General features: G+C 39.9%; 1 protein-coding gene across 3 annotated transcripts; it reads right to left on the reverse strand.

Moving 5' to 3' along the window:
- Positions 1 to 216: 216 nt before the first annotated feature.
- LOC104838274 (cytochrome b5) lies at positions 217 to 14,401 on the reverse strand. 3 transcript variants are annotated; one of them, XM_010577925.1, is made up of 6 exons: positions 7,435 to 7,489; positions 7,125 to 7,216; positions 6,188 to 6,316; positions 4,491 to 4,520; positions 1,878 to 1,912; positions 217 to 1,009 (listed from the first exon to the last, which is right to left on the reverse strand). In XM_010577925.1, the coding sequence occupies exons 1-6, from the start codon at positions 7,472 to 7,474 to the stop codon at positions 931 to 933; spliced, it is 405 nt and encodes a 134-aa protein (XP_010576227.1). In that variant the 5' UTR covers positions 7,475 to 7,489; the 3' UTR covers positions 217 to 930. The 3 variants fall into 3 exon arrangements, with proteins under 3 accessions (XP_010576227.1, XP_010576225.1, XP_010576226.1); XM_010577923.1 differs by lacking the exons at positions 7,125 to 7,216; positions 7,435 to 7,489 and adding an exon at positions 14,168 to 14,401; XM_010577924.1 differs by lacking the exon at positions 7,435 to 7,489 and having other exon boundaries at positions 7,125 to 7,274.
- Between the last annotated feature and the right edge of the window lie 230 nt (positions 14,402 to 14,631).

Raw genomic sequence — 14,631 nt, forward strand, 5'->3', positions numbered from 1 at the left:
TTTCTTCATAGTAAAGCACCAAGGAGCACATCACAGAACAGTCAGGAACAGATTCCATGTATCATTTTTTCCCCTACAATGTACATGACAAAGTTCAAGAATTTATAAGAGTCTAAAAGTTCCAGAACAAATTCTTAGAGTCACCTGAGTGCTTGGCAGGAACAGTATTATTTAGTAGCAGTTACTTTTTTCTTTTTTTTTTTTTTTTGAAAAAAAGAGCTACTTTTCACAAAACTGAGACAGACACAATTGGGCCAAATATTGGGTTTCATATTTCCCCTGAATTTTTCAACGGGAACCAAACAGAACAGTTTGCTAGGAGGATTATCTACAACAACTGTAAGAGCAGATGTCAAGAGGAAAGGAAAGACAATCAGCTCATTATAGCCTGATTAGTAGGGCCCAACTGCTTACAGGCACCTATACCTACTACTCCACTCAGCTTTTTCTATTACATTTAGTTAGCATTTCATTCAAACATACTATATTGAAGACAACATTATTTTTTAAGTTAAGTGAAGTTGTGTACATGGACAAATACATGTACACAGTTTTGGTAGTCATTTAAAGCTGTAAAATTTATATGTAAAGAGAGTCCTATGGACCCCATTACAGATTAAAGAGAAATAACCAGAATCAGTGTTACATACAAAACAATAGTCTAACACAGAAACCAATACAGTTATGAAATAATTCATTAGAGAATAAAATTGTTATACTAAAAGAGAAATGCTGCCTTTTTATCACTTCAGAACAGCAAATAAGAAGGCAACATTATGAAAAGTGCACAGCAGAAAAGAATTGTTCAGTTTTCTGAAAAAGTTGAATTTTTCTTCAAACACCAGGCTTTTTCCAGAAACACAGTGGGTTAGGATTGCTTATATTCTTTCCCAGATCAGTCTCTTCTTGCATTAGTTCTCAGTAAAGCGCTTACTCTGACATGTAGGAACGATACATCAGGGCCACAATAATTGCTGCTATTGCCGGGATCACCCAGTTGGACCATGAACTAGAAGCAAGTTTTTGAAACAGCAGTTTAGGAAGTGACAACCAGCAAGTTTAAAAGAAAAGAAAAAAATAAAGAAAAAAAAAAAAAAAGGACTCCTTGCTTAAAGAAGTCCTTCCTCCCCACTCCAACAAATACTTCAAAGTTAGGGCAATAGAACACCTGGGCTGGCCAGTAATAGTCTAGCCAAGTTAAAAAGCTTGTACTGTTAAGGCTTTGTACTAGAGCTTACAAGAAGTTTGCTTACTAGAGAAGACTCCAGACACCCTTAAAGTCATGGCGTGCTGCCCAGAATATAATTCATTCAAAAGACATTTAAGTAGCAGCATCACATGACACTTTCAAGCACCCAAGCTCCCCACTCAGAGGGGCATGGAACAGCCTCTGAGGTTTCAGCAATAGGCAATTGTCAGCAGGATATAGAGTTTGATTCAGTGGTGTTACAAAGTGGTCCCCCCCCCAGTTCTGACAGATTTTCCTTCTTATAGACACAATCCTCTTGTTTGCTTCAGATGCAGCATTTGTAGCAAATGTTTAAAATGAGGTATCCATGCCAGTAAAAAAAGGCAGCAATGGCACCAAGTGTCTTCTACTCACCTGATAAATCTCCAGAAATTAAGGCTTGTGCCATATAAACCATTTGGTAGATACTGATACATATCAGTGTGAGGAAAAAAAATCTAGCTAGTAAGCTAACATGCTTGTAAAGTGGTACACATAGATGCCAAATTGGACTTTATGTAGAACAGAAATTTTCATGCACTGTCCTCCGACATCTAAGCTTCCAGCACATAGAAACTATTCGGCTTCCTAAGCTTCAGAAACATAATCATGAAGAACTTCAAGTTTGACATCAGGTGTCATACTATACCTGGAATTAGACTGAGCAGTGGTAATAAGAGTTTCCTGGAAAGCAAAGCATAAGAAGATATTTACATCAGGCAGACCCCCCTCTCCATCTTAACTAGCCCCTCAATTTCTCAAAACTCATTAAGTGGGACTAATTTAAAAAACAACTCAGTGCATTGCATTTGGAAAGCATTTCATCAGAATTCCGGTAACAGACTGTTGTATTAGAAGCTACCTAGCAGCAGTTTCTGTAGTCAACATTGCATCAAGTTATTTAAAGAAAAGTATCATTGCAAGGAATTTTGCTGCAAGTTTTCCATGAAGCTAACTTCAACCTTAGGTTACATTTGAAAAAGTTTTAGTCACCTAAAAGACAAAGATCCCTTACTTGCCTAAAATCTAAATGAAAAGACTCTGAATTAATACACAAATATTTCTTATATCAAACCTAAATGAAGAAAGCTACTAATTTACATCCACGAGGCTTATTAAACTCAGTTTTTTAGTGTGGTGTTTCAGACTGCATAAGAATCAGTCAAGTTATTATAGTTGTTTCTGATACCTATTTGGACTTCTTGTTCAGTATCCATAGAAAAAGCAGCACTACAAGATCAAATCCCAGTTAGGTACAATTTATATGAAGACTTATTAATTTGAATACTACTAACTGCACATGGCCCTAAGTGCATTTAAAAGATCCAAGCATTAAAATTGTACTTAAATTTACTGGTAAAAGATCCATCACTGAAAAATTAATTGCCTCAGTATCAGAATATTTGCAATTCATTTAAAAAGCAAAAGATTCCTAACATCCTCTCATAGGTTCAAACAGACTACTTTTACAAGCACCCAAATCATCATAGGTTTACATGTGACAAATACTATGTTTAAAAGAATAAGACTCAGTGATTACAACTATATTGGTTTTGTTAACACCTCCATGAAAAACTAATCCCAAAGCCAAACAGCATGGAAAAGCTTATGCCCACGCTATCAAGCCTAACACCTTCTACAACAGTCTTGCCACATCCAGGGCCAGGGCATGGCTTCCCCTTACGTCAAGGCAGCAAGAGAAATATAGCCCAGCTCATGAAAACTTGTTTTTAAACACTATGACACTGGACATGTACACTGAGGGTACTTTAAATACAGTACAAGGATGAGAAGGACATTTGAAAACACAAGGCCTTCTGACAGCTCCTGGAGAGCCAGGGCACAGGGCTAACCTGTCACGTCAGGCACCCAGAGTGCAACCCAAAGTGAAACTGTCTTATCAGCTACACCCACACATCCTGCTGGAGGAAAGTGCTCCAGCTTCCTTCTGTAAGGAGGGATGACCTACATGTCCTGTAGATAACTCTGACCAGCACTAAAACAAGGGAATAAGCCAAACGGGAATGCAGTAAAAAGTCATTTGGATACATCTTAACTCCCAACTGACCACACTTTGGCCAAACTAATATTCTAAGTGCTTCAGTTTACTAACTTCCTGTGAGCTTAATCAAGGTATTGTATACTACAACTTGCACTGGGCAGTCTGTTTCTCAGTTGCTGCTCTTACAGCAACTTGATGGTTGCTGCTCTTACAGCTTGAGTGTAAACTACCCTGAATTTCAAAAGAAATCAGAATAGCAGATGTTATTCTCAGTGGGAAGAAGCTCTGAATTCCAGTCACAACTCTATTTCTTATTTTTTGTTAGTATAATAGTTCCAGTACTTAATAATAAAATGAATAAATGCTACAGCAAACATTTCAGTGTGTATATATATATTTTTTTTTTTACTCTTTCCTTCAATTTACATCATATTATTGGAAGACCCTACAAAAGTGATTGTTTCTTAAAAGTAATCTCTCAAACAGCAGGAGTAAGATCCTATTCCTACTACGCTTCATTTAAAAATAATCTTCAGCTATTTCCTAAATGCACTGCTGTACTGTTAGGTACACCTGAGCAAATATCCTCTATACACTCAGCAGCAGCAACTGTACAAATTAATCCCTGATGCACTTGCTCCTTTAAGGGACATCTGAATTTTATGAGTTTGATAGTTGAGTGCCAACACAACTTTATTCCATTAAAGATAGGAAAAAAAACATTATAAAATAAGTGCAATACTGAATTGACAGGACACTCAGCAAAATCTACGGAAAGTCAGGAATCAAACAGTATTTTCACCTTGAAAAGGGTTTACAATTGCAAAACAACTGATGTATAGTACAGCAATCAAATGCCTCTACATTCTCTATCTACTAGTGTTACCAATATCTTGTTAAGCATCACTTTCTTCCCCCACAAGCACTTACTAGTTTAATCTGTTTTGTCTATAAACCAATTTTTTTCGTAAACTGAATACTAGAAAACCATTGACTGATTCTAGGCTTACCTTTTTGCTACAGTGCAATGCCATCACACTTAGTAACCTCTTGGTTCGAAACCACACAATTTAAAGAAAAGAACAGCTAACAGGAAGAATAATATGAAGCCAGATCAACAGGTTTAAGAGATTTATGACCTGAAATACGACAGTTAAATCAAGTTGAATTATTTTTGCCTCTGGGGGTATACCATTTACAGACAGACACTGTCCTTAATGCCCAAGGGAAACAAGGTGGCATTTCAAGAAACACACTTACTGTTGGTTTCTGAAGCTTCCCTCTATCATCCTGCAGGAAAACAAGCAAGAAACATTTAGACAAAAACCCAAAGCATTAAAAAAAAAACAACCCCACATTTATCACTAAATTCAGTTTGCAGTTTATTCTGTTCATGTGTACCTATTTTTAGCTAGGAAACAGACTTGCAAGAACATAGATGTCAGTGTATGATTTTGTACCATAAACAAGATCACTTCCTTAAATAATATTTCCCAGTATACAATAAAGACAAGAAACCCAAGTCTCCAACATATCTCATTATTTCTTGTGCCCATGTTTTTGCATTTCCTTTGTCTCTAAACAGTACACATAACCTTAGCTTATACACCGATTGCAACCATATTAGTCTACTCGTATTATTGGGTAAAGTCTTCTAACTAGGTTTGGTCCAATGTCCAGTGCAAAGGTCCCAAATTCTATGGATCTTCCAAAACCTCATGCAGTTTTACTTGAAATGGTCACATTCATTACAAAAAAAAGCCCAACAGTATATAATCTTGACAGTGCTGTATTTGTACATTAAATTATCATGCTGTTTGTTTCATATCAAATGAAAACAGGCACTTGTCAAACAAAGAAGAACTGGACTGGTAGCCAGGTTAAATAACTTTACTGGCATCAACTGCCATCTGAAATAGACGAAAAGCCTGCAATGTTAACAAACATGCATCAGAGCTCAATTATTTCATATTAGGAGAAGCTACACTACTAATATTTATCAAGAGAGGACCTAAGACAGATATAAGATCAGGAATCTTACTGTGAAATATGCTACTCAAGACAGTGATATTTACCCCAAATGCAAGACAAAACATACACAAAACAGATCGAAGAGGAAGAAAGAAGAGGCAGGGATGGGCAGTAAAGTAGAGCAGATGGGCACACTAGCAGCCTAAACCACTAACAAGTGGTTTTCAACTATTAAGATGCAGGAGAGCTTAAATAAGGCCTATCTGAAGGAAGCCAAGGCAGTAGCTCTGTAGCTAGAAATAAATCCTTCAAAACTTGAGACAGCAGAAAGGTGTGTGTTAGACGTACAGGAAACATGAAGGACAGTATAGAAAAGAGGAAGTGACAGATGATCCAGTGGGAACTGATCATAAACAACCCTGACAGCTACAAGTAGGGAACACTGATACAGCTCAAAACCAGGTGAGCCAGAGAGGGGGAAGACAGAGCACCAAACTAGAAGTACAATGCTTACAGTAGCTGTTTTCTAAACATACATACGAAGAGCCAAGATTGAGATCCAGATGGAAGCCTGGCATAAATATTTACAATTATGAAAGTGGCTCTTAGTAATCACTCTGCATATCAACATAAGAAAAGGCCTAGACATTCTCACGTATCACCGTCAGGGGTTATAGAGTCTCATTATAAAGCTCACAGGGTGCACCAGAAATGGCATGATTCCATATTCAGTTTAATCAAGAACTAAGCTGTAAAATATTTCAAAGCAGCAAACATTTAGATGTGACAATCCTTATGCTACACTAATCAAATCCCTTCACATTGGGGGAACCTATCTCCAGTCCAGGTCCATCCACAAACAGCTGCAGGGCTGGCATCCAACCAAACTAGCAGCAATCCTTTATTTTGAGGTAAATTACCAGAGAAACAACTAGATGCAAAAACACTATAGTCAACAGCCAGTACTGGTACTCTCACATACTCACCGGATGAAGTTCCCCAATAATAAAGTCTTCTGACAGTGTCCTTGCATCTGTGGAATGGCCAACATCTTCAAAGTTCTCAGTAGCATCTCCCCCAGCTTGCTCCCTGAGGACTTCTTCACCACCTGGGTGCTGCAATGTTTAATAGTTGCATTTGTTATTGAAAACCATTAAACATTCTAAAAATGGAAATTCTTAATTTCTACATTTCTAAAAAAAATTGTCCTTGCAAAATCAGGAGCTAGTCTTCTTAGAGCAAATAAGCCTCTCCGAATAACTAGAGAGCTTTATGTACTCTCTGAAGCCAAAACCAAGGAAGCTAAGTCTCTGCTCCATCAGCAATGGAGCAGTAAGAGGTATTACCCCTAGCAACTAAAGCATTTAGAACATTATGGGAATCAGTGTCTTTTACAGCCCAACTATTATCTAAAGGTACATTCCACGGTCTCACTTCTGCAGGAAATTTATATTTTTATCCAAACGATGCTTTATACAGCAAAAGTATAAAAGCCAAAAGGTATAAGTTGAGCAAGAACATTCCAGGTAGATTTAACAAAAAAGCTATTCACAAGAAGAGCAATCAAGCACTGAAACAAGTTGGCAAGGGAGCACGCAGAATCTTCACCGTTTGAGGTTGCCTACACAAGGTGCTAAGGAACCTGACCTCCAAGTTAATCCGAGTTTGAGCTGGGGGTTGGACTAGATGGTCTTCAAGGGTCCTTTCCAAAAGAAATTACTGTATAATTATCTAGTAAGCCAGCTACTCTGGAACTATTTATGCACAATTGAAAGCTCATACAAGACACTAGAATAGCAATTCTGTTTCAGCAGATTATGGAATCCCAAAACCACATTACTGATAAAACCCTGAAGATATAGAAAAGTCGTCTCCCATGTCTCCTAATACCTCAACTCATCACCATTCCCTTAACCTAAATACCTGTTCTCCATTGACTTTTATTCTTCCCCAAGATGCACTTTTGGGATTGCATGCAGTTCCACGTTTCCATCCATCAAACAACTCTGTACATACTGCAAGATATATCACATCTTCTAGTTCAGTGAATTTTCTCATCTGTTATATGAATAAGTAACTTGAAGCTAAGTAACATGCCATAAAAATTCACCACTCAACTTTTAAGTAGGAAATTACTACATAAACACTGGGAATTATTAGGTAGGCCAGTTGAAAACACTTCAGTACTACTGCCTTGGATTAAGGCAACCATGAAATAAGTTTAACACTTTACCAGTGACAGAGGAAACAAGGCTTTGGAGCCTCAATTCCATTTTTAATGCTTCTGACTACAAGATCTAAAATGATGAAAATAGGCAAAATTTCTACTATTTAGGATCACCTTGCCTGGAGCATAGCTGAACAGAAAGGCTATGCTTAGACAGTAGATTAAAGAAATGGCATAAACATTTCTGTTAGTCTAGGCAATTCAGGTTAGCATTTACTTCAAATCCACCATAGTAATCTCCTACCAATCATTCTCTTCCAACAAAACTAAGACTTGTTCATACAGATCAGGAAGACACTATTACTACCAGTTTCCAGCAGTACCAGAACTCCAAAACTTGAATCTTTGCATTCAAGGCAGACATTTATTTTAACAGATTAAGAAAGTTGCATTAAAAAAAAAACAACAAAACAACAAACAAAACCACCAAAAAACCACAACCCTACACTTTTTTTTAAAAGAGGCAAGATACCACTGCTAGAAGGGTAAGGGATCCCTGCCATGACTAAGCAAAGCAAGATTACGCAATTGATAAAGAGATTAGCCACAGCAGCTGAGTAAAAAAAGGTTAAAAAAGTGCATGCAGAGTAAAGATTATGCAAGCAGACGTGCAAATATGCTGTGCTTACCAAAATCCTGCCCTTTAGTCCATTCTAATAAGTGCAAATATGCCATGCTCACCAAAATTCTGCCCTTGAGTCCATTCTAGCAAGTATTCAGGGAAAAGACTGGACAAAAGTTGAGGGATCACTCAAGTTCAGTGCCTTGAAATGCATAGCACATTTAAGAAGCTGAACTTGGATCTAACAGGCTCTCCCAGATACTGCCACAACTAAGTCTTTGAAGAATTCCTCCAGCAACATGGGGTTCGGGTTTGAGGCTTTGTTTTGGTTTGGTTTTTTAATACCATGCTATACAATTGCACTCCCCAAAATAGAAAAATGTGGCATCTTCAGCAGAGAAGGTGGCAAAACTCCTCAGAAAACATGCTTAACGAACAAGACATCAACAAGTAGCAACAGGCAAAGTTAAACTACCCATAAAGCACTAGCAGCATGTACAAGTAGATAAAACACCAGTTACTCCAGGAAGTCACCAAGATCACATAGTTTACACTAGTTCCCCCCCCAAATTCACCAGTCAACCAAACAAGTGGATACCTACCAGTATAATGCATATACATTAAAACTATTTCACAGAGTAGTTTAACGAACTACCTGTAGGTCGCTGACTACAGAATGATCATATACTAATTTGTTCCCAAATCCCTCCCTTGTGCCACTACAAAGCAATTGCGTAGCTATATGGGCAGCTTCACTGAGGCACTCCAGCTCTTATCTGTAGAACTAGCTTTTGGTCTAACTAATTAACTGATCTGTCTGTCTATAAAACCACATTGTTAGTGTCAACACAGTGACTGCTACCAGTGGCTATCACACATCAGCTGAAGGGGACAAACTCACCCTGACCTTCACCACCACAGCTGGAAAACTGGTAGTATTTTTCCCCTCACATCAAGCAAGACTAAGGTAGAAAGAATCACACAGGGTTCTCAAATTAAGCCATCTAGCAGATGATGTTACTAGTAACCTACTAGACATACATAAAAGTGCTTTGAAACTAAACACTTTCCTTTTAGATGGCACCTGTGCTTGAAGATGCAAACTTACAAGCTTTCTGCAAACAACTAGCACGTAATACAAGTAATTAATGAAAAAACTTCACCTCCCCTAATGAAAGGGAGCAACTGTAATGTCTCACAGAGGGCAAGAAGTAACTTTTCCATCAAAAGCTGAGCATTTTCCACAGTTCAATGAGTTTCTCAGAGTTTGTTTATACAGGACTTTTGTTCACACTTCTGCCTGGTAAACAAAGCTTGCTACCAGAATTTCTACTTTAATTAAGAGCCTCTGGATAGACCCTGGAACTGGAAAGCCCACAAGATAATATACATAGTGACTCCTAAAGTGAAATCCTGCTAATACAAATAAATGAAGTGTTTTTGCAGGTAAACTTGTGGTTCGAGGGAAATGAAAAAGCTTTTGCTGATAAATTAAGCTAGTCTAGCTCATTCCTAGGACATTCCCAATATAATAACACAGATATCTAAGTTAGTAGCATAACAGATATCTGTACAGAGCCAGCACTAGTACATAGCATAGATTAATTCCTGACAGCAGCACATTAGAAAGTTTTAGATGAGAGCAGTGAGTTTAACAGCTTATTTGCTTTATCTGGGTCAGAAGTCTGCAATTACTTCATCCTGAATGCCTATCAGCTCTTCTCCCCCTCGCCACAATCATGCGACTTTCTCAGTGCCATAGTTCAAGACTCTATTAAAGTATAACTATCCTAATTCACAGTTCCTGCCACCTCTCCTTTCCCATAATGGGGGAATCAAATCTAAGGTCCATTTAGCTTTTGGGGAGATTAGCAAAGGTCTCCACCAGTTGCAGCGTTATAGATTAGAGTTTCACTTTCTGCACTACAGGGAATGAGAAGCAGAAAGGGGCAGCGACAGAGCCAGAGACACCCAGAGAACCTAAGCTTTATTGTGCAAGACAGATGGACTAATGCTTGTTTGGTTTAAGGCCACTTTCATGTAGTCCGAAAAGAGTCCTCCAAAGTTATTTCCATCACCTGTTTAAGTTACAGGACAGGAATTCTGTACTCATGTAAAATTTTAGGACCCTAGGAAAGTAGATCTCTTTATGAGAGTGCATTTTTTAAAACCATCATTAGGGTTTTATATGAAGTGCAAAAGAAACGCCCAGTAGCTGGGTGCCCATTTCCCCACTTACAAAACAATTATAGCTTGCAGTGTCAGACATAATGCTAAGAAGTGCTATTTTTCAAAGCATTTTCAAATCCTCCTGCAAGCTTCATCAGAGCTTAAGGAAGTGATAACACTGGTTTTAACCCTTAGACTGCAAGTTTCTGCAATAAGAATTCACATGGTACATTGACATACTTCAAAACGTGCTAGTACCAGCACCTTTCAATGTAAGCCATTCACTACTTTGAACATGGAAGGTAGTATGCTACTCCTCCACAATATCATCACACAGGATGAATATAACTTACCACCACATAGTGGAGAGAACATTTCTCATTCTGACAGAGTAAAACAATATTTGTTTTTCTATACTTTATTTGATCGGCATTACAAAACACATGTTGTGGGAGCTGTCCATTCTGTTTAGAAACAGTGCTATTGAAGCATAAGTTCATACCTTATGAAAAACCCATTTTCATTGGCCATTAATGTTTTCACTAAATTTTGAGACCACCACCAATTGAAGTAACCTAAACAAAGTCTGTATTAGATTAATATTAAATGCATACTATAGTTAGTTTCCAGAACAAGGAATTTCTCTCAGGTAGACATGTTCCTATTCTTGTGAGCTTCTCTGCCTAGTTTAAGGAATCCAGCCAAGTTGCCACAAAAGCCATAGGGAGGATTCCTACCACAATGGGAAGTAGATCAAGAGACTGATCATTTCATTTTTATTTTTGTAGGCCCAGCTACTCTTGATTCGCTCATTAGATTGATGTCAAAGCCTGACTAGTCCGATTGCTTTATTAAACTATGGAGAAATACTACTGAGCATTACCAACATATCCATTAATTGACATTTCATATTATTCACATATGTAATTATCTGCAATACAGATATAGCCATAAGATCCTGCTGTGAGTATACATGCATTTCTAGTAGCTATTTTCCCTTAAATGGCATAGGACCTGAAACTATAAAAAGGTTTCCCAAATTTTCTGTAACACAGGTCCAGCAGCCTTTGAATGAAAAAGAAGATACAGAAGTTTGTGGTCTCAGAAATAGTCTTTTATACCAAGGGCTTTCAGACACTGCACTCCAAAAGCTGAGGTCTCTTGATTTCCTCTCCTAGAGGATATACTTTGATAATTGAAGAAAATTCAGAGATATATATTCAAGTTATAAAGTTTCCCTAAGATCTGCCATTTAAAAAAAGAATTATAGAAAAAGCAGTTGCTGGAATCTTGTGTATTCAGTAACCCCTAGGACAAGATGTCAAAATATACAATCCTTTCCTCCTCCAGCATGTCATCTGTATTTCAAATGATCTTTTTTAAGCCTTGTCCTTAGAAAACAAAGCCAATATGGTCACACTGTGTGATGCCTCCACTCCTTTTCAGCCTCATCACCCCCAACACATACACATCACCACCCCAAGTCCATTTACTATCTAACTTAAATCAAGTGTTCACAGAGGTTGATGGTTCCCCAAAACTAAACAGGTTTCACTAAACATCTACAAGCTTTATGAAGAGACAAAAGCTAGACAGAGGCAATACACCCTTTAAGTACTGTAATGAAGTGAAAGGCAGTAGCATACTTTCACTTACTAGGCATGAGAGCATCCAGGGTGTCTTTAGCACTGGAGCACCGTAAAGTTTAACTTCATAATCAGTAAGAAAATATTTCCATAGGTTAATGCAGTGACTGGAAAGATTGCTTGTCAAATTAAGAAATGGGACTGGTGAAGTCAGCTTCCATTCCCAGTTCTGCACTCCCTAGTGCTCTTCCCTTTGCTACTTGGGAAGAGCAGGAATGAGGTGATGATTTAACGGTGTATCTTCTTTAATACTATTGGACTTATTTTAATAGCTTACGTTTAATTCTTGAAATATTTTAAGCTCTTCTACTCCTGCAAGGAAATGCAAGAAGTAAAACTGAGTTTAACCAATAATGCTACTGAAACAGCTAATGTAATCCCCATTTCACTGAGAAGCATTTACCGTACTCCAGAACACACCAGCAAGGGGCTAGCTCCAATTTCTCCTCATCTGTCACATGTAAATGCCTCAGGGTGTCTGACAGTGTCAGAAGAATTAGCAACTTACTTGATAAATTAACAGCTATCAGAAGCATTCAAAAAAAGACTCCTATGAAATATTTTAATCCAAGGGTTCCATCCCAAAAATCACCAACACAATGAACAGGACAATATCCAAGAACTTTCCTTAGGAGTATAGCTTCATTTAGATAACTTATTTTCAACAAAGTATCCAATCTCAATTCAACTCCTGTTTCAGAACATGACCCAGAAACTTCAGCTCCACAAGCAGCCATATTCTATTGAAAGCTGTTTAGTGTGAGGCCAAAATTTGACCCATGTGTACCAGAGTGCATCAGACACCCCACAGTTGTCCAAGAAACAACTATGTCACTGCTTACAGACAAACTGATTCTTTTGATAAGCTGCTGAATTAGCAACGATGTCCTGAAATGAAGGCTTTCTTGGAGAAATTTGCACAAGGTAGTAACTCTTAATATTCACCAATTTCATCACACGTACTGAAAGAAGAGGCTGTCAGCTTGTTTGTGCAACTAAAATCCAAAAGCTCATTAGATTCTGGATTTTTTGTCAAGCGTGTTTTTTTCCTGGGTTGTGTTTAGAAGGGGTTTTGGGTTTTTTTTTGGGGGGGGGAATACCCTCCTCACCCCCCCCATCTGGAATTGCTTATACAAATATATATCAGCCAAAACTGATCAAGTTTCCAAGAACAGCTACTTCAGTTTCTGAGTCTGCATGAAAAACTGCATTCTCCTTCAGGACTTCTATAATTAAACTGGCCTTGCCTGCATAACTAAACAAATATTTCCATAACTGAAGGAGGAACCAGACCAGGGACAGAGCTAGATGAAAAAATAATCAAGAAAGAGTCAGTAGATCAGTTTCACAATCCACCTTGCTGAAAAGCCAAACAGTTCATGCTGGCACACAGCTTAAGAACAAAATACTACCTCCGTCAACACTGCCTTTGAAAAACCTCTTGTCGACCTCTTATTTGCAAAATGCTCAATTTATACTTTGAATTTCAAGTGTTTACAATCACAAAAATGAAGATGGGGCTACAGAACTACGGAGGCTTGAATTCTGTCACGTCACTAGCAATCTATACTATACTCTCAAAGAAATTAATGTAAGTCTACCATAACACTTTTTAATTGGATGCTAGATCTTTACAGATTAGGAATAATTGGAGTGAGGGAGAAAATTCAAAATATCACTCATAAATCCTAGCTACATTTAATACTGAAAAAAATTGCTCCGCCGTCGCATTTCTGCATCTCCACAGCAGAATTTTTTAGTCCAATAACTAAAATGCTTCTTTATTAACCATGACTACCAATGATTACATCAGTTGCTCATCATCATCAAGTGATCAAAAGCATTAATCATTAACTGGAGGGGGGGAACAACCCAACCTAACAACCGAAAGCATTCAACCCGACCGCTGTACTCTACTAAGTAGAGTTGGAGCTTTTGCAGCTTCGCAGCACCAGCGCCGAGTGCGTCCGGAGAGCAGTAAGAGCACGATGTCTTTGGGGAACTGGGGTTTCTACGACGTCAGAAAGTTTAAAGGCAGGGGAAGGCAGAAAACAGTTCCCAGCAGCGGATTACACGCTGGGGGGGGACGGGGGGACGGCGCGCCCGGCACACTCGGGTTTTTCCTGCCCGGAGCCCGCTCCCGCCGCCCCCACAGCAAGGCCCGTGACCCTCACACGACTGCTTCTCAAAGGGCACTATCGCGACCGGCCGGGGGCGGCACCCTGCTGCGCCGCTCCCACAGCGGCCCCCCCCTCCGCGGTCCGGCGGTTCGGCGGGCGAGCCTGCAACCGCCCCACGGGGCTCCCGCGGCGTTCCCCCCCCCACCGCCGCGCCTCTCCGTCAGCCTCCCCGGGGCACCCACCTCGTCCAGAAACTTGGTGACATCGTAGATGCGGTGGTGCAGGATGATCCAGGTGCTCTGGCTGTTGTTGTGCTTCTGCACCTCCTCCAGCCGGTAGTACCGGCCCCGCCACGACTCGCCCCCGGCCTCGCTGGAGCCCACCATGTCCCCCACGCCTCCGCCGGCTCCTCAGCAGGCTATAGCCCCGCTCCCACGCGCGCCCGCCGACTGGCGCCCAGCCGCAAGCCTATCACCGCCCGCCACCGCCCCCTCGTCACCGCCCGCCCCCTCGTCGCCGGCTTACTCATTGGTGGAGCCAAATGCCTTTCAAAGAAGGCGTCGGGCTGGCGACCGAGGTCGCCCGCGGGGGAGGGAATTGGGAGGTGGTCAGCCCCCCGCGTTCCCCCCCCCCCCCCCCCCCCCCCCGCCGCGGGAGTGAGCGGCGCCCTCCACGTGACCAGCCGCCGGCCACGTGCCGCGCGGGG

The sequence above is a fragment of the Haliaeetus leucocephalus genome, unplaced genomic scaffold (genome assembly GCF_000737465.1).
Source record: "Haliaeetus leucocephalus isolate CR32 unplaced genomic scaffold, Haliaeetus_leucocephalus-4.0 Scaffold587, whole genome shotgun sequence".
Lineage (NCBI taxonomy): Eukaryota > Metazoa > Chordata > Aves > Accipitriformes > Accipitridae > Haliaeetus > Haliaeetus leucocephalus.

Excerpts from the sequence above, each read along its gene's own strand:
- LOC104838274 (XM_010577923.1), bottom strand. The coding sequence starts at position 14,311 with ATGGTGGGCTCCAGCGAGGCCGGGGGCGAGTCGTGGCGGGGCCGGTAC. Across the intron at positions 6,317-14,167 it reads TCACCAAGTTTCTGGACGAG|CACCCAGGTGGTGAAGAAGT; the intron begins GTGGGTGCCCCG and ends TAAACATTGCAG. Across the intron at positions 1,010-1,877 it reads ACTGCTCAGTCTAATTCCAG|TTCATGGTCCAACTGGGTGA; the intron begins GTATAGTATGAC and ends ACTTGCTTCTAG.